We start from the raw sequence: 24,343 nt of genomic DNA on the forward strand, positions 1-24,343 counted from the left end.
ATTTAGGTTTATGGAGGCAGACCTGAGAGCACTGAAATAAACAGAGTGGGAAAACCCCCGAGGGCAGTTTTACATCTATAATCACTATTAGGGTGCTTATGATGCAGTCTGGGAAATTTAATGGGAATAGACTCCCGAGATAATATTAATTAGCTACCCTTAATTAATATTTTCCTTCCAAGGAGACAGTTTCCTGTCATTTTTTAAGTGGTCTCGAGCAATAGTTTTTCTGGCTTTCTAAAGGTCTTTCAAAGTATTTCTTTGGACATTTGTTGCCTTTTCACTAATTTTCAGAGGAATGTTTTTATTTTTGTTAAGCTACTTAACACTGACCTATGAATCATACCGGCATGACAAGGCACTTAACTCAAGGAGTGAACCATTGTTCTGACACACTTCGTTACTAGAAGCCTGTGGCAAAAACACATAATTTGTTCCAATTTCTTTTTTGAATCTACAGAAAATCAAAGACAACATGATAATGGGCATAAAATACTACTGTTGAACCAACAAGGTGATTCCCAAAGAGCCATTAACTGAAAACGTAGCTCATATCATAGCTCATATCTATCTAGACAGCATGGTGTGCGGTGTGTCCTTAAAAAAAACTTAAGGAAACTGGACAAATGGAGGACAACAGAAGAAGTGTCAGGTATAAAATCTGTCTGCAGCTGGCACAGAATTGGCACAGAATCGGAAAGTTATGGCTTTAAGAAAGAGGAAAAAGCTTATTAAAGACCTGAGAGATGCATCTAACTCTACTATGCACCAAATCATCATTAGACATGGTCCTAGTGGAAGGGTGGCTGTGAAGAAACCATTCTTATGGAGGTAAACTGGAATAAAAGGCTGAGGTATGCAAACTTTCACAACAACTTGACTGAAAATCAGTGGCAACAAGTCTGATAGTGTGGTGAATCAAAATCAGTATGTGTGGGAGGAGGGCAGGAGAGGTACACTGCATACAGAATACTTATATGCTGCATTTCTATGTGTGTTTGTGCATGATTCATAATTAGTTTAATCTATTTCCCATTTTCACAGCAAAAACATAAAGAAATGAGTGGTGGCTCTAGACTTTTGCATGGTACTGTATGTAGGCATACAAGTAAAAATCAGAGGATGCTTAAAAAACTCAGAAAGACTAATTACATTTTTATACATAAAGATAAAAAGACTGGGGTAAAATTATAACTTATCCTATCATAAATAAGTCTGATTACTGTTCATGTCATATCCAGGAAGCATTAACAGCAAATTCACATCCATTTTCATTAAACGTGAAACACGATTAAACATGATTAATTTAAGAACATTGTTTTATTTACATCTGCTATTTGGGTCACATGTTAAAACTAAAACCATGTGACCCAAAACTGAGCAGCATATTTGTGTGTCATATAACATAAAAGTAAAACATTAAATGTTCGGGCATGTTTTTTGTTTTGTTGCTCTGGATCATATTCAATTGAAAAGGTACTAGAGTTGCTTTTTGAGTAAAAGCCACACATGCAAGAAAGAATTTACTTCAGTGAAAATACAAATGGTATACAGCAGTTGAATTAAGTAGCACAAAATAAAAATAATGACATAAAGCACAAGTATCTTAATATCAGGAATGTGTTTAAGAGAAATGTTTATTACCCACAGCTTTTTACAAATCAAACAAATTTTTTTTCTAATGAGCATAATACACAAAACATATAACATTATTATAAAAACGCGTGTACGTATGTTTTCCTGTGTCCATTTACTAATTCTATAAAGTCCATACAATTCATGAGGCCACTTCTGAGATGTGATGAATGTTGGACAGGGTAAGCTGTGCTTCCCGTGCTGGGTAGAAATGTCTGGAGCGAAGCCACAACCCCCCAAAGACTCCTGTTACCAGCAGCAAGACAAGCAGCAGTCCTCCGAGGACAAAGGTCTCCACAGCTGGGACTCCTCCTGCATCTACACACAGGTGGGTTTGCATGCTTATGAACTGCTTACAGTGTCTGGAATCTTTAAACTATGAAGTTAAACTATATTAACTGCATAGACTGAATTAAACATACCTAGACTGGGATTTTCACTGGGGTTTAATAGTCGTCTTATGGGTCCGTAAGACACTGTACGGGACAGTGGTATTTCTCTCCGTGTTCTCAGTAATCCATCTTCACCGGAACAGTTCTGTTTGGCAAATACACGAGTGAAATGTGAAATTTAAAAACCAACATAAGCAGTCAAATATACAGTCATAAGCACTGTATATTTAAAATGATGGCAGCTCATATGGCTGAAAACCACTCCTAGGCTGACGGGTCTATATTGGTGACATATAGCAGGCTACTTGTCTGAACTGGCTCCTGACTATCAGTTTGAGGAATGGGTGCAGCATGAGGTCACTCACAGGCTGACACAGACCGGGACCACTGTGGCAAATCTGGACGTTGCAGTGAAGGAAGACGTTGGTATAAGAGCTGCCGACAAACTTAAACATTTGTATCCTGAACGTGGCCTCTGGGCCCTGACCGTTCTTCAGCACGCTCAGAGTCTGGTCGTTGGTCAACACTGGACAGCTAGAGGGAAGGAGACAAGTCTAAGAGGCCTGCTGATAGCAATGAAACACGATGCTGCACTTTAAATATAACAAAAGGAGAAACAGCTAATAAAAAAAATGCAAACATAACTTGAGGTGATACAACACAGAAGTGTTTGAGTGCTTTCATCTCTTTAGCTCTGAGAAATCTTGGTGCATTTCATAACTCTGCTGTTGCCAACAGTACCAAATACTGCCTGGTTGTCAAGGGCATGCACAGCTGTTGAAGTGAAATGCATGTGGCCTCTCAGCCAGGAGTCACATGACCAGCCTGTGAGATTTGTTGTCTGGACAGCTCTCTATGCAACAAACTCTCTTATTTCAGATTTCAACAGTAGGAGGAGGTGGAACTGTTTGCTAATGTGGTGAAACAACACAGCCACGGAGAACGCCATAAACAAGCTTCCACACCTTCAAAGTATGTGGTGTAAACATGGCAATCATGCATTTTCATCTGCATTCAGTTTAAACAGTCCAGAGGCGGACCTGTCTGCGATGAAGGTGTACTGAATATTGCTGTATGGATCACTGGTCGGCGTAGCCCAACATCTCTCCATACGCAGCTGCAGATGAGAAGGTATCTGTGACACAGACAGAGTTCGGCAACGGTCAATTAATTCCTTAAACAGGACAAACAGTTTTCCATAACGCACAACAAAATGATGACTCATAGTAAGTAAACAACAGGTGTACCAAGAGATTATAACAGCACGAAAGAGGACTCAAATGACTGTCTAGTCATGGGTGGAGTGTTAGATTTCCAGCACTGGTTGGAAAACTACCCACAAAACATATTGCTTAACCTTGTGTAAGAGCACACCCAAACTAACTCAAAAATAGCTGTGAATATTAACAACACTTTGAATGCTTAACAGTCAGAGCCAAGTATATATAATCCCTGTTAGATATTAACAGATATACTTATCCTGCCAATCAAATGCAAATACAACATATTGCTTTTGTGCATCGTTCCAATTTGCAAATATATAATACAGCTTGTTAAGGTGAGAACTACATCTTTACTATTTGGAGGTGAAAAATATACTAAACTGACATTTCACTGCGATTTACCATGAAAACTTTTACAAAGATGTTATCCTCCAGAGTCAGCGATGGCACAGTGGTCCACCTGTCCTCAAAGGCTTCGTCTTTGTACAGCAGCATTGACACTGAGAAATTCCCATCCTCAGTGTTCAGAGTGATAGGTCTACAGAGGCAATGGGTTTATTAAAATAGGCCAAATGTTGAGAACAAATCATTCTCCAGTTGGAGAAAAGTCAGAAAAGAAGAAAACATTTACCTGATGTCCACTCTGATCATGTTTTCTCCGTTGGGCTGTTGGACCATGTAGTTGATGGGGTAGCGGCACGCAAATGTTATGTTGATGTAGTTTCTTGTGATAATATCTGAGTAGTTGTTGTGTATGGTGTTTATGAACACCATGTGTGTGTCATCTGAGGCCTATGGAGAGAACATAGCATGTGTGATGGTCAGTGAGGGGAAATGTAGCTTGTTTACTTTACCGTTACTTTTTAGATTTTTATAGAAATAGAAATCAATAATGCTGTTTTAGGTAAGAACAACTGCAGAAACCTGGAATAGAAATTAAGTGATGGGCTGATTAAATAGTGGAGATCTTAAGAGAATGTCTTTTATGAAAGTTTAGAAGTTTAGTTAAGTTTGATGCCTTTGTCTAACTAATGTCTGGATTGCGACATCATAAAAGACATATATACACACGAGTCTAACATAATGCAGGTTGGGCGGCCTTTAGTCTGCATGTTAAAGTATCCTTGGGAAAGATACTGAACCCTCAGTTGCCACCATGCCACCATATTCATCAGGGTACAAGTGTGTGTGAATGTTAGAAAGCACTTAGGCATAGATAAAAGCACTGTGTGGATGTTTGTGTAACTGAGTGAAAGAGACTTGTATTAGAAAGTGCTTTAAGTGTTCAACTGAGTAGAAAGGTGCTATATAAGTACCAGTCCAACTTAACATTTAACAATACATAAACTCTACTGTGGTATATATGAATACTGGCAAAGTGGATTTGCTAGCATCACCACATTAATTTTTTAATTCAATTCAGTTTCATTCATATGGTGCCAAATCACATAACAGTTAGATCAAGGTGCTTTATACTGTAATGTAAACAACCTATAATAATACAGAGATTAAGTTAAAGTTAGGTTGAGTCACTGGGATTAAATACTCTTATTCAGCTGTCACCATCCTTTTAAAATAAACCATAAAATGGGAACAGGTGAAAAGCTGGTGTGTGAAGTTTCTGCAGGTCCCTGTTGAGATGCAGGGTGGTGACCATGGTTACAAAGCAGGACAAACTGTCTTTACCTCTAACAGTTGAACATTTTTTACTACTTCTTGGTAAACACTCAATTGCTCCCCTGGGGCAGCCTCAATGAGAGGACCACTGACAGATCTCGCAGCAAACTACATAACCCCCCACTGCTACGTGCACTTATCACGAAGGCTCTGAGTCTTATACATCCAGAACCATCACTGAAATGTCAGCGAGGAAACTGTAAACGTGGCGTCTCTGACGGCAGGGTGTAAAAGGTGCTACGGTCAAGGTGAAAGCATGACTGACAGCTGTGACATTCTTCTCCTTTAGCAACAGCCCTTTTTCCTTCAGAGCATACATACTTTCCTCAGCTTCTGTGCAAAAACCTTGTAAATCGCAGAAATTGAGTACTGAGAGAACTGCTGAAAGCTGTGTTAACCTTTTAGGTGGTTTACAAGAAAAATTTTAAAGCATTCCAAGGATTTAAAGGACACTTATGTGTTAAGCAGTGGCTGACTTTCAGTGTAGAGCAGCTGGATTAAAATAACCGTGAGCCTCATTGCCCACGTGAATGCTGATAAATAAGAAATACAAGGCCATTCAGAGTCCCATTGATGCTTTAAATGAGGCCCTGTCCTGTTATAGGCAAAAAGAACAGCTCTGTCCCTCTTTCTTGAAGAAATGCCACTCCTCCCCTTCTTTTCTCTTCCTTCCCGTCTCTCTGGGTTCAGCGTGTGTGCCTTTCTCTGTCCATCTATTATACTTGCTATGAGCTAATTTCCATACAAAATCTGAACACAGAGCCTCATAGTCCACATTCACAACACAGTAGAAAGAAGGTGATGGATCATGGATCTGAAGATATTCCTGCAGCACCTGTAGACCCTTTAATTCATTATGAAGAGAATTCTCTTAACATTAATGGAGGTAGTAAAGAGTAACTTGTCTTCTTATCAGATTTACCTGAATTTAATATCTGAGTTCACTCTTAAAAGATCACCTGAAGGAGCAATCCTAGGCAAATCAAAGATGGATCATACCATTATAGTGCCGCAATCTGACAGATTTGTCTTAATGCTGAAAACATAGTCCTCTCCGACTACATCACCACGGCACTCCGGATCATTTAAATGCAAATCCCAAGCCTTAAAAGAGAAGACACAAAGCAAATAGAGACAAATATGTAATAATTACTCAAAATGACACAGTGCTTTTTGGCATTATTAATGACTGGTCAGTGATGACTTACGTAAACAGGAGGAACTTTGTTGAGAAAAAAAGTGCTTGGAATAACAAGCTCCATACGGTCGTTGGTGCAAATGACAGTTTCATTAAGTTCTAACAGTAAAAAAAACAAACAGTTATTTTATCAGTCACATTTTACACTCGGCACCTATAAACAGGTATATTACTATTTAACCACTCAGCACATGTAGCGGACCAACAGTGTAGCCACCAATAAGTAAATCAACCAAACCAACAATATCCAAATATTAGCTTTAGAATGATTATTTTCCTCTTTTGTTGAAAGTTATACTATGACTCAGTACTTTTGAGCATTATGTATGTATTTACAGGTCATTTTCTATATACTTTTCTTAAAAAATTAGCCTCAATCATTTTCAGACAGTCAAGACCTGAATGTGGTTGAAACCCGTCACTGCATTTAATGTCAAGGCATACAGCTTTTGCCAAAGGAGGCACCAGTTATACTCCAGCTTTCACTGGACTTGGACTAAATCCTCCTCTCTTGAGTTAGAACCTTTTTACAATTATTGCAGCCAGTAAAACAAAACAAAACATGCTAATCAATAATCAGTTTGTTTTTTGTTCATCCCCAGATTTGTGAGCTGTGAAACGTGTGCTCACCCTCCTCCTCAGGCTCCAGATAGACTGCCGAGGTAACCATCCTCATGGTGAGCAGTAGCCAGACAAAAACCAAACTGGCAGATGCCATCTTCCCTCTGCTTTCTGGTAGCTCAGCCACTCCACTACCTTTTGGCTCCTTCTCTGACACTCTGTGAATCTTCTGGGAGCTATTCACCACAGTCTGACACCAGAAAATGTAGTACCCCTCTCTTACTCCAGCCCCTTGAAAACTAAAGAACTGCGGCCCTCCCTCAAGCCCTAAAAACACCAGCTTGAATGATGCCCCCAACAACAATGAGATTCCACGCATGAATAGGGGGAACCGGGGGAGTCCAAGGTAACACGCATGTCACCGCCTACTGTGGCGACGTTCTCTTAGTAAACATCTTATGACCGTTTCTTACTACACAGACTAACAAGAAGTCTGGTAACCATGTAAAAAGGAACACCAGCACGAGGCTGTCCCTCTTTGTTGTCTGGACATCTTAAAATCTTTACAAGTACGGGAATCGCAGTCAGTCAGGTGAAAAGAAAACGCATTACAAGTCAAGGGCAATTCGCTAACAATGCCAAGTACCAGTGAGTGCATGTGTGTGGCAGAAGAGACCATAAAATACAAGAGAGGAATGATTATTTTAATCAGTTTAAGACAAGTAACATTTAATTAATCCACACGATTCTTAAGCTTGACCAGACGATTTTGAGGAATAGAAAAGAATGAGACAGTTGCTGTAAAGCACAAAACATCTTCACACAATTTTTACAAGTCTGATTTACAAGATTAGTTTCCAACAATCTGCACATTGTGCTTCTTTTTGTCTTGCAAATAAGATGGGCGCCATTGTTAGACCAAACTGTGTGGCTTTGTTTCAACAGTGAAATAACTTAAGGTCGATTGCCCGGCCGAAGAAATCCCGCGACAGTCTTTCACTTCAGTTGTAAAAGAGTAAAAGTGAGTTTATGTCAGAGGTGAGCACAAATCAATGGCGTCCTTCCTGCTTCATTTTTTTAACCACACAGTAAAAGGACGGCACAAAGAAATCTGGCAATAACAGGCGGACGACCCGTCACTCACAGACTTATATTTCCTGAATGTTGTGAGAATGCCTCAAAGTGGTTCAGTCCATCTGGAGATACAGTGAAGTTGCACATAAATGAACACACCTGACTAAATGCGATAAACAAACACAGCTGAACAAGTTGGACCAGTAAGATACAACTATGACAAGTGATGCAAATGCATCAGCTCTAAATTGAGTTAAAATTCAACAAGTAAGAAATTTGTAGTCATCATCCATCAGAGATTTCTTAAAATAGTTTTTGGAAATTCGTTTCATAACATCAGGATGCTTATATAAAAAAAGTGGAATGTGCAAAATTTGTCACCGCTGTGTAAATCGTGAACTCCCTTTTTCTCCTGTTTGCTTTACTTGGTATGTACCAAGTGAGGAGCCCAGTGCTGAGATTCACTCCAGAGGTTCAGTGTCTTCAGTGAACAGATCAGCCAAGTCAGCGACTGTCAGTACCGCAGCCTCCGAGTGCTTCATGGCTGTGCTGGTGTGACTGGAATCAAAAAGACTTTTATTGGTACTATGACAACAGCGTATCCCCTGACCTCTTAAACTTGTATTTAAATACAAAAATAGCATCATTAAGAACTGACACGCACCTTTTTTCTGCCGTCTTCAGCATTGCTTGCATTCTCTCTTCAATTGTAGATTTGATGAGGAATCTGTGAACAAATGTTGGCCTGGTGGAGAGAGGAAACAAAAATGAGCATTTGTTTAGTTTTTTGTTCAGTAGAGGGTGGATAATTTAATATAAATATTATTTGGATAAAAGGATTAACAAATTCTCCACATTGTCATTCCTTTGTCAGACTTTAACTGCTCCTAAATGAAAAAAAAAAGTAATCTTAGTTGGATTTAATTTACATGCATTTGTGCATTCTGATGCAGATCTGTAACTACAAGCAGTGAATAATGATGTGTGTACAGCACTGACAGAGGTGTGCATGCTATATAAGTGCACTTTGGTCAAGAACTGCGTATCCCTGAGCACAGTGGTGAGTAAAAACAAAAAACGAATGAAATCAATTTCAGTGTATCCTGCTGAACTCTAAGTGCTTTATTTTCTGACATATTATAAGCTGCGTAGTTGTGGATTTATAGTTTTATTAAATAACTGGAGGTTGCACTCGTATTAAACATGAATCTAAGAAAAAAAAAAAAACTGCAGCTTTGAAGTCAATTCTCACAAGATGAGAAAAATGCAGAAGCTTCGTGTAGATGCAGCAACACATCTACACAAAGCTCTAAAGGACCCACAAAGTTATGCTGAAACTTCAGAGGTTTACTGACACACTTTACTGCCTGCTCCTTACTTGGTTTGGCCAATCCGGTGCACTCTGCCTATTGCCTGGAGCTCATGAGCAGGGTTGAGGATTGGTTCAACCAGCAGCACGTGTGTTGCTTCGATGATATTCAGCCCATTGGAGCCCGTGTGGAGAGGTAGAAGAAGAATGTTGATCTTCTCTTCGTACTTGAAGGAACTTAGATTCTCCTGGAAAACCACAATGAACAGTGCAATAATGAACAAATTACAGTCATATCTATATCAAGAGATGCTTCGGTAATTGATTTATTTTAAGAAAAAAACGAGGATTCCCTGAAAATTTATACTGCAATTTAAATACTGTGTATTTTCAAATTCAAACAATTATTTAACGTGCCGATTTTATCCAGTTTCTCCTTTGTATTACACAAAAACATAGACAATGAATGTATTCATTAGTCTTTATATTGTATTTTACTACAGAAAAACCTTAATTGTTATTAAGTTTCTGCATATGAGAGGCAAGAATTCATCTCCAATTGATTAACCTCTTTGTTTGTTGGCAGTATAGCTCACACACAAAAAACAAACAAACATGCGGCCCGGGGTAAAGGAAGAAATATTGAGTTTAGGGTTGGTGTGCTCTCAAGGGAGTGATCTCAGATAAAAACAAAAAAACAAAAACAACCTCAAATGAAGAACAAGGTGTAGCAGCAAGCCGAACAGCTGTTTTAGCTGCTGGTGGTGGAGAATACACACCAAGGAAAACCTAGCAGGTAGGTATTTAGACAGTCCTTAGACAGGGGGTTTACTGTAAATGTTTAAATCTATCATGCAGTCTGTGGTATTTCAACAAAAAACAAAACAATACAAAAGTTAAAAAGCAGGGGTGTGTATTAAAAATTGTGGCATTCATTATGTGTCAAATTCAAACCTGAAATTTGTGAATCCCGTTGATTTGAGAAAACTCCATGTTATTGTCAAACAAGGCCTTGGCGATGATGTCCAGGACACTCTGCCACTGTGCACAAGAGAAAAGGCAACAAAACAGGTCAGATCCAAACTCGATATCGCCAAAGTAAGTCTTGAAGAGTGCGGATAGTTAACTGTTACCGTGGAGAAGACGAGACATTTGGCCCCGGGGTTGGTCACTTGAATCTTCTTCAGAGTTCTCACAACTGCCTCCACTTTGGTAGAGTGACTTCCCTGACAACACAGGAAGAGGAACGTTGTCATGGCTGTGTTATACATTTATTTTTTTCTTTGAAAATGGGGTCGCTGGCTGACCTTGACTGGTATGTCTTGGTCCTGACTGGATGATTGGGTGGTGAACACGTAAGAGATTTCTGTGTGGGATGTAGTCTGCCTACAAATGGCACACTTGATGGCACGCCGCCTTGAGCCCACGCTGTACTGTTCCACAATGATAGCAATACACTCGTTACAGAAGCAGTGTCCACACGTCAGCACGGCCCACTGGAAAAGAGAGAAGAGCGAGATATTATTCTAAAGTATGACTAGCAGAGTATGGATAACTGTTGACATTAATTACAAACACTCGCTAACCACTTCATTAGGTACACCAGTTGAGCTGCTTATTAATACAAATATCTAATTAGGCAATCATGTGACAGCAACCTATTCCATTTAGGCAAGTAGACACGGTCAAGATGACCTGCTGAGGTTCAAACTGAGCTTCAGAATGGAGAAGAAAGCAGATTGTAAGTGGTTTGTTCGAAAATGCTAGACAGGCTGGCATGAATAGTTCACAAACTGATGATCTACTGAGATGTTCCCACCAACCAAGATGTATAAGAAGTAGTGACTCTCACCTCCTGTCCCAGGGGCCGAGCACAAATGGGACACGGCTCTGGGTTCAGACCTCCAGTAGACTTGTCCTGCGACTGGATCAAGAAATGTATGTTGTTCAGAGTAAGCTCACATAATACATTTAGCTGGGGTAACATTATGAATTGTGTAATTACTATCACCTATAAAATTACCTTTTCCAGATTTGTGAGATACAAAAACTGGCCGAGCTTCTTTTGGAGCTGAGATTTTGCCACAGCTTGGTCGTTCAGAAGTTTGACTCTGTTCTGCTCCACCTGGGAGCAAAACAATCGAGAGGAGGGGTCAGCTAATGAAAAATATCAGGACACTTTAAATTGAAAATATAAAGATCTATATTATATGTAGAAACCCACTGATCCAACAATAACATGAGAAAACTCAGGGACAGTGAAGAAACCCCCCCTTAAATCTCTGCAGACAGTTAGTCTATGAAGCAAAGTAACTCTGCAAAGAGCCAATCCTTTAACAGTCCTAATAACAAGTCAGTCATGTTGTCACAACTTGTATAAATTATCTTTTACCAGACTGTCATAAGCGTGCAGCTATATGAGTGTCACTGTCTTTAACTCGCCTCGTGGGGCTCTATGATGTGCGGCAGTTTGGGCTTTGGTTCATCAGGCAGACGCACACGTAGCCTCTCGGTGGCCATACCCAGCTCATCGATGGCTGACACATGATTACGCAGCACCATCCAGTACTCGTGCAGCACCTGAGGACAAACACCAACACCAAAACAAAGACTTAAAAAAAGAATTTTTGTTAAAGTGACTCCTCATAATACATATAATAATACCAAATGCCTATTGGAGCCCTACTGGAAAAATGCAGCTTTTTAAAAAATAAAAGATGCTCTTGTTGTCGTTTGTCCTTGTAATGTTGTAAGTGTGCCTACAAACCTTGTACTCCTTCTTCCAATTCTCAAACAGTTCCATAAAAGTGTTTCCTTCCTCCACCAGGTCTGGGTCCATGCGTTTAAGTTTGGCAAAAGACAAGATGGCCTTCAAAGTGCGTTCTGTCTCACTGGCTGCCCACAGACCTCGGCTAGTGGTAGGAAGACGGTCGTCGACCAGCCCCTCTTCATCCTCGATCATTTCTTCAAAGATGGCTGTCTGACCTTTGACGCTGTGGAGGAATTTTACTGATTAACCACCGCTTGGTTATGTAATCTGATTAATGATGGATCTAAAAATACTGCTCTACTTACGTGTGAGAAAACAGCTTGGACTCGTAATCTATGAAAAGTTCATCCGCTTTGCAAAAAACACAGCTAGAAAATGACAAGACAGATATTAGGTAAAATAAGTTTCAGAGTATTTACAAAGAAGTGTTATGTAACACAAGGAAAAGCTGTCATATAACCTCCACATAACTTTATAAACTGAACATTTTAAGGTTTCTAACAGTGCTTGTACGAAGCTGCAAAATGCTGACGACATACTTGTTGAGTGGCAGTCGCATTGGCCTGAGATGACAAACTGTGGCCTCCTCTATAACTTCTTTCGAGGCCGGACCCTCAAGACTTTTCACTGCATCTTGCACAGTCTTTTGAGATTTCATCAGGTCCTGCATTTGCGTGGTGAGCAGAAACTGCAGACCATAGCCATCACGGAACCTGCAGGACACCAGACACTTGAAGCATCCTGGTCTTTTGATAAGTTCAAGGTAACTGCTTGCAACCACCATGGAACTACTCGGAAAAAGTGCTTACTTGTCTGCCATGGAGAGCTTGTGGGCTTGTTGTTTGTAGCTGGACGTCAGCTCATTCTTGATGCGGGACACCAGGTCGTCATCAGTGGAGCAGCGAACTGCCCTCTGAATAACATCCAGCCACCAGGGAGAGTTCAGCTTGACCTTGAGAAAGATAGATAATCATAGTGATATTCAACTACTTTAACTGTTTGTGTAAGTAATGAGTAGAATGCCAATTATAGTGCCATTAGCTACATTTACTATTTTCTTTTTATTAAAATAATTTGATCAGTAAGCTCCAATTTCCTGCTATGCAGTTTTCTTTTTGCTGTGCTAATTTGTTGGAGTTCATTAACAGATCCAAATAAATGTCATTTTAAATACATTTCAAGTAAGTTCATTTTAGGAGCTGCAGAGGATGTATATAAAAAGGCAATCAATGCAGAAATTTTATGATCTTAAGATATTGGTTTTGCACTCCTAAACATCACTTATGTCTCTCTTTATATATGTAATCTTTTCATAAAATATGTAATTTCCCAGAGTGTTAAGAAGTTCTCACTTTTCGCTTCAGCTCTTTTATGTTCTGCAGCACCGGCTGCAAAGCCTGCCGAGCATCCGCAACCTCAGAGTCGTATTTGGTCATGTAGTGCTGTCGCAGCTGCTCGGCCTACAGAGACAAGGAGAATGAAAAAACTGCAGTAGTAATTCTTAAAACACAGATTTGATTTAAAAAGAAGAAAAATAGATACATTCTGACAGTATAATATATATTTGTGAATCACCTCTTCATCTAGTCTGTCATCTCTGAGGGTAGGAGGAATCCCACGATGCTTAGCGCTTAGCAGCTCCATCAAGTTATGGGTAGCATGAAGCCTCTGTTTTACCACAATGGCAAGAGTAATAGAGAATTAATTATGTCAATACATTCTAAGAGCCAGAAACATAAAGATTTTAGCTTCTGGTTTTTAAGTCATGTGTTCCCTCAGTCTTTGTAGAGATGAAATGTATGAGGCCACATACCTGTAACGAATCAGTCTTCAGTCTGCCTTTGTGCTCTTCTGATGAACGGAGCACTTCTCTATACATCTCTGCTGCCTCTACAAACTCACCTGCAGGTGGCAAAGGAAATAGTCATCCTTAGGGCCACTTAAAATGTCCACTACATGTCAAGCAAACAAAGTTGGCTGCACAAATCACCTCAGTGCAGTAACAATAAACATATCGCTTTACTGAGACCAGCCTTAACAAAACATCCCGGTGCAAAAAGTGTCGGGAGACACAAAGATGGGATCATGGCCTCTGTTTTGTTTAAACTAATTCCCATGGGAAACTAAGAGCAAAGGGAGCAGATGTATAGAAGTGGGGATCTATACCTCTGATGATGTGGATTCCAGCCAAACCATTGAGTGCGCACACCAATTGTCTGTGAGCTTCTTCACACTCCACTCGACATTTCTTCTGCAGGGACTTCAGGAGCTCCTCCATTGTCATGGTGCTACAGAGAGGCAGGCAAACCTGCTTAACAAATCCTCCAGTGCAGATTACACAGAATGGGTCAGCTTTAAATAAACACCCCAGCAACAAAAAGGTTGCTGGGGAGGCTTCAATCATCCTAATGTTATGATCTAGTCCAGCTGGACTGTTAATTAACTGCTGCAGCTGCCTTTAATAAGACCTCATCTCATGCATAAGCATCTTGAGAACACAATACCTTTTCTGCAGAGGCAGGAACTCCCCCCTGACAGCCTGTGGATGGCAGCAGGCTTGGCGCAGCCTGAGCAGCGGGCACAGGATGGTATTGACGGTACGGCGGTCGAGGCTGCCGAGTTTCAGGCTCCAGTCTGAGATCTTCCTGAGGTTAACCAAAGCGTCTTGGGAGCAGACCTCGTGCTGACGATGGTAGAAGTGACCCTCGACGGGCGAGAAGTGCAACCAGTGCACTTCCTCTGTCTGAGGCGGGATCTGAATCTGGAGAAAGATTAACAGGACCATCTAAGATGAGTACAAACATTCAAAAGAGAAAGCTTTAAGGATGTGTTTCATATGAAAAAAAAATGGGTCAAACAAAATAGTTCTTCAGACAGTCTGAATGAAATCCAGGCCAACGATCAGAAAAATGCTTTTAAAATCCTACCTGATCAATGACGTCTTTTTTAGCCGATCGCCATAATATCTGAGCGATCACATGGTACAGAGGTTCCGTATTTCCACGTCGATAGGGACGATAAAGAAGCTGGTGCCACCAGTGCTTCACCCAGTATGGGTCTACTCCCAGGAAAAGCACAAGGCCATACAGATCTACAGCAAAAAAGAAAAGTTTTAATTATTATTTTTTTTACTGCTGAAGAGACCAAAGACTGAAATCACAACCTTGACAGATTAATTACATCTGTGCATAGATTCAAAAACACTTTGCTTTATTATATTTTGGCAGGTGAAGGCAGTAAAAACCTACACTTATTTTTATCTTTATATCTTTATATGCTACATAAAAAATTCAATTTGCATTCATACTCATAGTATTTCTTTTTTCTTCTGTGGTAACAGCTTCTTCACTTTACCTTCTAAGCCTCTCTGGACTGGAGTGCCGCTGACACACCAGCGGTTAACAGACGCAAGACGTAGAGCCATCTCCGCAGCCTGATGGGATCAACGTCAGGTGGTCGCATAAACTACGTTTAAATAACAAAACAAAGTAAGATGCAACAAGAATTGAATGATCTCACCTTCGCAGTGGGGCATTCAACCATCTGAGCCTCATCCAGACAGATTCGCCACCACTCCACAGCTACCAGAGGACTGGGTATAGCCATGTAACGCTTCTGGTTGCGGAAGCGGCGGCCGTCTTTGCTGTTACTGTGGGGAATGTCAACGTAGTTGAGCTCAGAGCGCAGCACGTCGTAGGTGGTAATGACCACGTCCTGCTCGGCGAGCATGTGAGGCTGAATGAATCCATGTTTCTTCACACCCTGATAAACCTAAGAGGAATGTGAAAGGCAAAATAATTAGGCATGCTTAAACACAGATGAGAGAGAGAAGAGTGCGTGCTTTAACAAATTATAAAAGATGTGTAGTGCTTGCACAATGTTCTGTTGTTCCTGCTCCTGCGTCATCATTGCAACTGACGACTCGCACTGTTGTGATGGTACAGTAGTGTAACATGCAATGATTTAAGTGAGTGTATCATTTTCAGAGTACCTGAAAGTTGGAAGGTAGAGGGTGTATTTTAAACCAAACCCTGGTCTTTCTTAATCTTAACAAAACAGTTTTGTTACTTACATCTAACCAATCAGTTTTGTGCCTAAACTGAGCCAAACAACAACTGCAAATAATCAAAACCACCTTTTGGTTTTACTCAGGAAGCACATTTAAGATTTATTTTATTTTTATTTTAGACTTTAAGCATATTATATATGAGATACTACCAAGAGACTGATGTATGAATCTACTTTTTGACCAGGATATGTCCTTCAGTGCACATATTAAACAAATATGTAAGACTGTGTTCTTCCATTTGCGCAACATCTCTAAAATTAGAAATATCCTGTCTCAGAGTGACGCTGAAAAACTAGTTCATGCATTTATTACTTCCAGGCTGGACTACTGTAATTCATTATTATCAGGATGTCCAAAAAACTCACTGAAAAGCCTTCAGCTAATCCAAAATGCTGCAGCAAGAGTCCTGACAGGGACTAGAAAGAGAGAGCATATTTCTCCTGTTTTGGCTTCCCTTCATTGGCTTCCTGTTAAATCCAGAATTGAATTCAAAATCCTGCTCCTCACATACAAGGTCTTAAATAATCAGGCCCCATCTTATCTTAATGACCTTGTAGTACCATATCACCCTATTAGAGCACTTCGCTCTCGCTCTGCAGGCCTACTTGTTGTTCCTAGAGTATTTAAAAGTAGAATGGGAGGGAGAGCCTTCAGTTTTCAGGCCCCTCTTCTGTGGAACCAGCTTCCAGTTTGGATTCGGGAGACAGACACTATCTCTACTTTTAAGATTAGGCTTAAAACTTTCCTTTTTGCTAAAGCATATAGTTAGGGCTGGACCAGGTGACCCTGAATCCTCCCTTAGTTATGCTGCAATAGATGTAGGCTGCCGGGGGATTCCCATGATGCATTGAGTTTTTCCTTTCCAGTCACCTTTCTCACTCACTATGTATTAATAGACCTCTCTGCATTGAATCATATCTGTTATTAACCTCTGTCTCTCTTCCACAGCATGTCTTTTATCCTGTCTTCCTTCTCTCACCCCAACCGGTCGCAGCAGATGGCCCCGCCCCTCCCTGAGCCTGGTTCTGCCGGAGGTTTCTTCCTGTTAAAAGGGAGTTTTTCCTTCCCACTGTCGCCAAAGTGCTTGCTCATAGGGGGTCATATGATTGTTGGGTTTTTCTCTGTATCTATGAAGCGCCTTGAGGCGACTTATGTTGTGATTTGGCGCTATATAAATAAAATTGAATTGAATTGAATTGAAAATTGAATACTCTCTCACCAGCACTCGTAAGGAGGAGGACCTGATATGCTTGTTGATCTCCTCGACCCACTGGTGGCAGATGGAGCTCGGGGAAATTATGAGGGTGGCTCCTGTGGACACGGGTTTCATGGCTACCAGGCAGTGAGGGCAGTAGAAAGGTGTAGTTTCAAGGCTCTCTTCTTTATAGTTCACACAGTCTGCGTGCTGCCACAGCTGACAGTTCATACACTGGACGCGGGCCTTGTAGTCAATGATGCCGAGTTCACCACAGATGCACTCGAATCTGTAGTCAGGGGTGTTAAACGGGACGACAGACGCTCTGGTGGGGGTTTCCGTCTCCTTGTCATCATCGAGCTGTGAAGCTTCTCCTCTTTCTTCGGGGAGATCAGCTATTCTGCACATGTCTCGTGTATCTGAGTCACTTTTATCCTGAGAAACCTGTAATGGTGCCGTGGAAGAATCCAGCATGTCATCTGGCTGATCTGCTTTCTCATTCAGACTTTCATCCCACTCTGTCTTTGTTTCTGCTTCTTCTGAGACAGGGCAGTCAGATGTAGGGGTGCTCGGATCTCTCTGATCATCTGAGAGAGAGTTTTGTAGAGCTGCCTCTGCCTTTTCTTTTGCTCGTCTCTGAAACATTTTCCTGGGCGTGCGCTCCGTGCTTCTCGAAGTCTTAAGAAAGACAAATGCAGACCAAACTCAGGCAACACAATAAAGTCATAATTGTAGCATGAAACATTCATATTAGAAGTTCTTTATTCTTACAGACTTTGATGATCCTGCAAATGTTTTCTTTGTTTCTTTGTACTTCTTTCCCAGCTTGAACGACCCCGCCAAGCCCCGACCTTTGACCCGGTCAACCATGCCGTCATCTATGAGCTTTGTCAGCGTCTTCCTGATGTGGTTGCGGTTCTTGAGGAGGTCATAGCCATAAGTGGCTCGGATGTAGGTGAAGATGGCATTGACTGAGGCTCCCTTGCCAGATCTCATCTCCTTTATAGCAGTGAGTAGCATGACACGCACAGCTGGAGAAATATAAGTATCATTCAAAAAAGTGTGAAACCTCAGTGACTTATGCGGATTGTCTAAAAAGACTTGAGTGACATACTTGGGTAGGATATTTTAATTTTAGGCTGAGCTTCAGACTTGCAGCTGATAACTTTCTTTCTTTCTAGCGGAGGAGGAGGAACAAAGTAATTCACAGATTTTCCCTGCAAAGCCACGAGATTAAAGAAAATAAATAAATCATAAACCATTGTATGATACATAAGATTTGATTACAAAGTTTAGGGAAGAAAACAAATGTGGCATTCATCACAGTAGAGGTCTACTAACCACAGGGAGTGTGAGGGCCTCTTGTTCGAGGTCCTGCCGGGTATGAAACAAGATTAGAGCCAGAACTTCCACCGTCTTTCCAAGCCCCATCTCATCAGCCAGGATCCCACCAGGCCACTCAATGCCAGCCAGTGGAAATTCTCGAATTAAGCTAAAAATAAAAAAAGAAACTAAATTCTAGTAGCTGCAGAACTATATCATCCCTGAGAGTCACCTTAATGGGATAACAGCAAGTTTAAAGGTCAACTCATTCAAATTACACACGTTTTTTTCCACTGATGGTGTCCCTTCAGCCTGTTTTACTGTTGTGGTTTTAAGATAACAATTCTCCCATCAAGTTTTATGCTAATGGTGCTTAACAAACAAAATAATAACACACACAACTTAAATAGTAGTCCCCATAAAAACTGCCGACAGTGAGGCCTGTGGATTATATTGAGTTTAAGTGTAAACTGTTTGCAGAAAGATAAGATTCCCATCATCTTTATAATATTGAAAAGGCAGAAAATGTTTCCAAATGATCGGAACCTTTAACATGAGAATAACTATGTTCTTACCAGCCGATAAAAGGGTTGTAAAAGAGCTTTTTGCCGCACAAAGCGATCAACTCCCGCCAGAGGAAATGCAATGATTGTTCTGCAAAGAAACAGTAAATACTGAATATGATGCTTTTTGAGACAAACCACTGAGATCAAAAATTCTTAAATTCAAAGGGATCTAACTTAATTCAATTCAATTAAAATTCCAGTTAAAGGTGCATGAGCTGTAGGGGAATGAACAGAGGCACCTTTACTTGAGTTGGTCCTGTATTTCTCTCTTCTCAGCATCCAGTTGACTGCTTGACTCTGATAGGGCCTGAGTACAGGAATAAGAGCCTTATGCTGAACGTCATAGGTCACCTTCTGGCTTTCTTCCTGGTGCATATGCCTGACATAATCGTAGAGCTCCTCAACATTTTGCCTCTCCAGGTCGGTATCACATTCTTCCTCCTCATTATCTACGACCTCTTTATGGAGAATAAGCAACAAAAACAAGTCAAGGTGAATTGGAAACCCTGTGCTGCTATAGTTTGGTGTAAAGAACTTGGAGTCTGCTTACCGGGAATAATGAAATCGTAGAAATACTCCATTAACTTCTGCATCAGTTGGTTTGCTTTTTTGAGCCGAGCATTTCCCTCACTGAGGAATTCTGGCTTCCCGAGCCCAGTTTCCAGCAAGCAAATCCCCACCTGCCAGACAGAGCCAGGAAAAAGATTAAATATAAAATAATGTTTAACAAAACTTGAACTGTTTGATGATTTGACTAAAGGAGCACAATTTTACTCCAGCCAAAGACAGCTGATTTAAAAAATATATGGTATTAAAAGCCGGGTAACTTCATGACCATTTATTAACAAAATCAAGCCTAAACATGGATCTTTGTGTCCCAGTAAAAGTACCTACATATACCTTGACTGAGTCGTCTTTTGCCTGGTGACAGAGCTGCACCACCCTCCTCTTCTGTAGCCAGTCGAGGTCCTCCAATGGGATCCTACGGAGGCTGCATTCTGCCGTACAAGTGTCTTCATCAGGACTGCACTGCACCCCTGAGCTCTCATCACAGCTGCTGTAACTGATGCAGAGTTGCTCACCCATCCTGTGAAACGTGAAAGCTCTCTGATCGCAGTCAGATGGGAGCCAGGCTGGCCTGACACTGAACTCCCCAATGAGTGCTTTCCAGATGTGGCTGAGCTTCAAAAGTGGAAACACAGTGAGCGCCAGGGAGGTAGAAGCAGCGGTGATGTCGGACGACGTGTTGGGAAGTTCTTCTGTAAACAGGACAGGGGTGCAGGCAGCCTCTGTGGCGCCCTCTGGAGGGGAGAGGAGGGTGCTACTAGGAGCTGGGTCCGCTGAAAGAATGGAACAAGTCGGTATCTCTTCATCTTCCTGGACTTCCTCATTCTTGCGGTCCTCCAACATGTTCCAGTTCAACCTCTTCTTAGCTTCTTCATCCACCCTCACAGGAGGGGCCCTCTTTCTTCGGCTACTCATGGTGAAGCTCTGCAAAGAGGGCAAATATTATGAAACGCTCACCAAAAAAAATAAACACAACGTCATTTATTTATTCATAACTACATCAGTAGCATATGCCAGATACTTATATTTATATTTGGTAGGCAGAGAGAAAATATCCTTCCTGAGTTTCCCTGAACAATGTTGACTATTGCCTAATAATAAACAATAACTTAATCATAAAAACTTTCCGTCATACAGACCATGGCTCCACAGTAAAGTGGTTTACTCATTCACCTAATAAGTGAAAGATCTATGGTTCAGTCTCCAGAGGAAACACAAATCCCTTTGGGGCATCCGGTTCAAAAAATCTGTCAAATTAAATATGCAGAGCTACAGAGTATGGCAACACCTGGTGAATAAGGGAGCAGCTGGAATATGCTTTTCTTTTACACAAACAAAATTAAGTAAAATCCAATTTTCCACTAACCAAACATTTTGTTTATTTACGTTGCCTTTTAGCCTATATCCCTCCTTAAATCATTACATTTTTACATGCACTTATGCAGGACTTAATATACTCTACTAGTACTCATGCATAATTCACATTTCAACTAAATCCATATTTATGTATTACTGTGCCCTGGTACAACCTTTTTAAGCTGACTTTATCAGATGACTTTTTCGGAAACTGTCCAGCTCCTGAGTGTGCACAGCATTAATCAACTGCTGGTAGATCCACAGCAAAAATAATGTTTCTACAAAGACTTTTATATTAATACTGTAGTATGTTTGTACATGCATGAATGCTTCTGTTCTCACAGCTAAAGCTTTGTGTCTAAGATGATCCTTTTAGAAGTAATATGTTGACATCATATAGAGTCCATCCAGCCATCCTCTTCCACTTATCCTTGTCAGGGTCGCGAGGGGCTGGAGCCTCTCCCAGCTACCATAGGGCAAGAGGCATCATACAGAGTCAAAAGTAGGGAAAAACCCCACTAGAAACTGGAGTTTTAAAAAGTTTAACCTCTTGCATCCTTGGGATTACTTGTACATAAGCTTTCTTCATTTTTAAAAAAAAACTTTTTTGTTTAAGACGAGCACCCATAATTGCAACAGTTAATTATAATAAGACCACTTCAACGACAGATTGTGGATATCCCTTGTGAGCAGTTATTATGAGGGTGGCAGCACCTGTGATGTTCAAGGATGATCTCTTATTCAGCCACGCTATTTTGTTTGGGGAGAACTTGGGTCCTGTGCAACTTCAGCATACCCAAAATACTCTGACATTAAGACACAGGAGAATCTGATGGATTAGAATTAAGTAACAAAGCTACCTTTAGCTGCTTCCCTATTCATGACAGCATAATGCCACTTTTGGCAGCTTTTATGCTGATTGCCCTTCCTGACAAAACCCAAATGTATGTGTGTCTCTGACTGAGCCAGGAATCAATATTGATCACACGTAAGTATTTCATTAAATTGACGTTTAGTCCTCTGATGTAGGGTGGCATGATGGTGTGGTGGTTAGTGACATCACCTCACAGCAAGAACGTTCTGGGTTCAAATCCAGTCTGGATTCTGTGTGGAGTTTGTATTTACTCTGGCTTCCCCCCATTGTCCAAAGATCTCCCTTACGTTACTTGGTGAATGTGAGTCTGTCTCTGTGTTAACCCTAAAATAATGTGGCAATCTGTTATACCCTGCTTCTCACCATATGAATAGTATAGACAATACAATAATTATAGTTCTACAATTGTTTATTAATACTCACAATTGTATATCTACAATATGTATAGTTTCATATTTTTAACCATATTAATATCCTTTTCATAGCCTGTACATAGCTTGTAAACTCACTATAGTCTGTACATACTTATAGTTATAGCATATTCATAACATACCTTCATACTGTGTACATTGTAACATACCTATAATAGTTCCATATTCTGTAATATATCTATATTATTGCTAAAGCACTTTCTGGATGGATGCAAACTGCTTTTCATTGCCTTGTACTTGTGACATTTGCAATGACAATAAAGTTGAATTCTATTCTAATTCTATTCTATTCCATGACAGCTGGGATAATCTCCAGAACTTGATAAGTTGAAGAAAGTGGATGGACAAATTGAATTCAAGGGCTGTTCCAATAATGCTGAGGCCGTTCTCCAGAGAACAATAGGTGGTGATACCATGTATGTTGATTTCTAATCCGGAAAATGACTTTAACGTGTCCACTTATTTAGGTTGGCACCATAAGCTACTATGTTGATGTTGATCCCAGGTAGAAGTGATCTGCCTTTGTAGTACAGAAAACTGAGGGTTGACCCTGAAGTTTCCTGGTTAAGATGAAACCCTGCTTCACAGTAAAGGCCTCTTATGGGATACAACAGACTTCTTATTTACCAACAGGTCAACAAGGCTCATTTGGGAGATAGCATATCAATGGAAGCAGCATGTGAGGTACTTACTGTGCTATTAAACTATCAAAGCGAAAGAGACATATCCCACAAGACAACCTGTCAGAGTTTAAGTTTGCATCCACAGCTGGAGCCTGTCACTTCACCTACATTGTATCTGTGTTTACCTATGGCTCAGGCTACATGTACTGCTAGCTGGCTAACGTATACATCTTCTACACGACGGCTTACAAATAGCAGTTTTAAAATTAGCTCCTTCCCTGCGGGGAGAGTTTATCCTCTGAGAATTCAGTCAGCAGCGAAACCATCAGCACACAACAGTCTGTGGTATAAACAGTGTTACACAATGAGAGCACTTTCGCACAGCGCGCCACATTTCATCCCCTGACTGCAAACAAGCAAATTAAAAAGGTAAAAGAAAAAAAGCATATTTACTTGTCGAGCCTGCCTCAAACTGCTCCTGTTAATACAGCACGACGAGAAACCGATTCATGTTGAAGCAGCTCCACACAATCCGGCTGAACCGCAGTACAGTTCATCTACGGACATCAATGTTGACGTCCGCCATTTTTAAATGCAGGAAATGACGTCAAAGCAGGGGAAACTGTCAGATTAAGTTTATCTAACACAAATTTGTATGACTCAAAACTTACAACAGATTAAATGATTTGCTCCAAATGATTGTTTTTTTGTCTTTCTTTTTGCATTTCTTTACATTTTTTCATGGTTATATATATATTGCCAATATCAGACAAAAACAGACAAAAACTGAGTTTGTGTTCGAGTCTAATGAGTTTAAAAGTCAATATTTGTATATGACCACCTTTATTTTTCAACTCAGCCTGAACTCTTTCTTCTTTTCAGTTTTCTTGTCATCTCTTCTACTACCACTACTTCAATAATGTTGATGTTCAGGGTCTTGAGGAGGCCAGTCCATGACTGATAGGCTCTATTGCATGTTTTTTTTTTTTCAGCTATGGTTGTATTGCACTGGCAGTGTGTTTAAAAATAATTATCATGCTGAAAAATTAAGCAGTTGCCAATAAGATGCTTTCCAGAAGGCAGTGCGTGTTGCATTAAAATCTGGCTGTATGTGTTTTTTTAATGTGTTTATAATTCCAGGAAATTTGAAAACTGGCTGGCTGAAATGTGGTCCCAAACCAAATTTTGCAAAAGGCTGTAAACACTCACTGTTGTACCACTCTCCTGACCTCTTCCAAACATACTGGTGCCGGTTAGAACCAAATTTCAAATCTTGATTCATCACCCAATTAGACTTGTTTCCACTGATTTTCAGGCCAGTTCTGGTGTAATTTGCCATTTTCTCCCCGTTTCCCTTCCTTAAGAATGGCTTCATGAAAATTTTATTTTTATTGTCAGTAAGACTATTTAAAGGATGCATAAAAATAATTTTGCTTAAACTACGGCTTGTACTTTACTTTTTCTTTCTGGCTCAAAATGACTTAATATGAATGATAAGAA

The 24,343-nt window shown here is 40.5% G+C and overlaps 2 protein-coding genes across 2 annotated transcripts; both read right to left on the reverse strand.

Annotated features, from left to right (window-relative positions):
• Positions 1–940: 940 nt before the first annotated feature.
• Positions 941–7,065, reverse strand: si:dkeyp-110a12.4 (uromodulin). Its single transcript, XM_005926094.3, has 9 exons — positions 6,756–7,065; positions 6,136–6,224; positions 5,927–6,031; positions 3,882–4,042; positions 3,653–3,788; positions 3,068–3,162; positions 2,393–2,561; positions 2,058–2,172; positions 941–1,953 (listed from the first exon to the last, which is right to left on the reverse strand). Exons 1-9 carry the CDS (start codon positions 7,063–7,065, stop codon positions 1,778–1,780), a joined length of 1,356 nt encoding a protein of 451 aa, XP_005926156.1. The 3' UTR covers positions 941–1,777.
• A 304-nt stretch (positions 7,066–7,369) lies between these two features.
• On the reverse strand, positions 7,370–23,453 carry shprh (SNF2 histone linker PHD RING helicase). The gene is made up of 30 exons (XM_005926095.2): positions 23,297–23,453; positions 19,893–20,483; positions 19,543–19,672; positions 19,232–19,450; positions 19,002–19,080; positions 18,445–18,595; positions 18,218–18,320; positions 17,875–18,134; positions 17,128–17,781; positions 15,359–15,610; positions 15,194–15,272; positions 14,767–14,930; positions 14,344–14,600; positions 14,006–14,127; positions 13,653–13,741; positions 13,415–13,507; positions 13,192–13,299; positions 12,649–12,791; positions 12,379–12,552; positions 12,145–12,207; positions 11,837–12,062; positions 11,512–11,649; positions 11,093–11,194; positions 10,922–10,993; positions 10,377–10,565; positions 10,203–10,295; positions 10,024–10,110; positions 9,139–9,317; positions 8,425–8,505; positions 7,370–8,318 (listed from the first exon to the last, which is right to left on the reverse strand). Exons 2-30 carry the CDS (start codon positions 20,472–20,474, stop codon positions 8,222–8,224), a joined length of 4,986 nt encoding a protein of 1,661 aa, XP_005926157.1. The 5' UTR covers positions 20,475–20,483; positions 23,297–23,453; the 3' UTR covers positions 7,370–8,221.
• Between the last annotated feature and the right edge of the window lie 890 nt (positions 23,454–24,343).

Source organism: Haplochromis burtoni, unplaced genomic scaffold (assembly GCF_018398535.1).
Source record: "Haplochromis burtoni strain Fernald_Lab_line unplaced genomic scaffold, NCSU_Asbu1 Contig_85, whole genome shotgun sequence".
NCBI classification, from domain to species: Eukaryota; Metazoa; Chordata; class Actinopteri; order Cichliformes; family Cichlidae; genus Haplochromis; species Haplochromis burtoni.

Coding starts and splice junctions, on each gene's coding strand:
- si:dkeyp-110a12.4 (XM_005926094.3), bottom strand. CDS start 7,065: ATGCGTGGAATCTCATTGTTGTTGGGGGCATCATTCAAGCTGGTGTTT. Junction 3,789..3,881: donor ATGATCAGAGTGGACATCAG/GTAAATGTTTTC, acceptor TTGCCTCTGTAG/ACCTATCACTCTGAACACTG. Junction 1,954..2,057: donor CAGTGAAAATCCCAGTCTAG/GTATGTTTAATT, acceptor ACCTGTGTGTAG/ATGCAGGAGGAGTCCCAGCT.
- shprh (XM_005926095.2), bottom strand. CDS start 20,474: ATGAGTAGCCGAAGAAAGAGGGCCCCTCCTGTGAGGGTGGATGAAGAA. Junction 12,792..13,191: donor TAAAAGAGCTGAAGCGAAAA/GTGAGAACTTCT, acceptor ATCTTTCTCAAG/GTCAAGCTGAACTCTCCCTG. Junction 11,650..11,836: donor ATTGGAAGAAGGAGTACAAG/GTTTGTAGGCAC, acceptor GTTTGTCCTCAG/GTGCTGCACGAGTACTGGAT.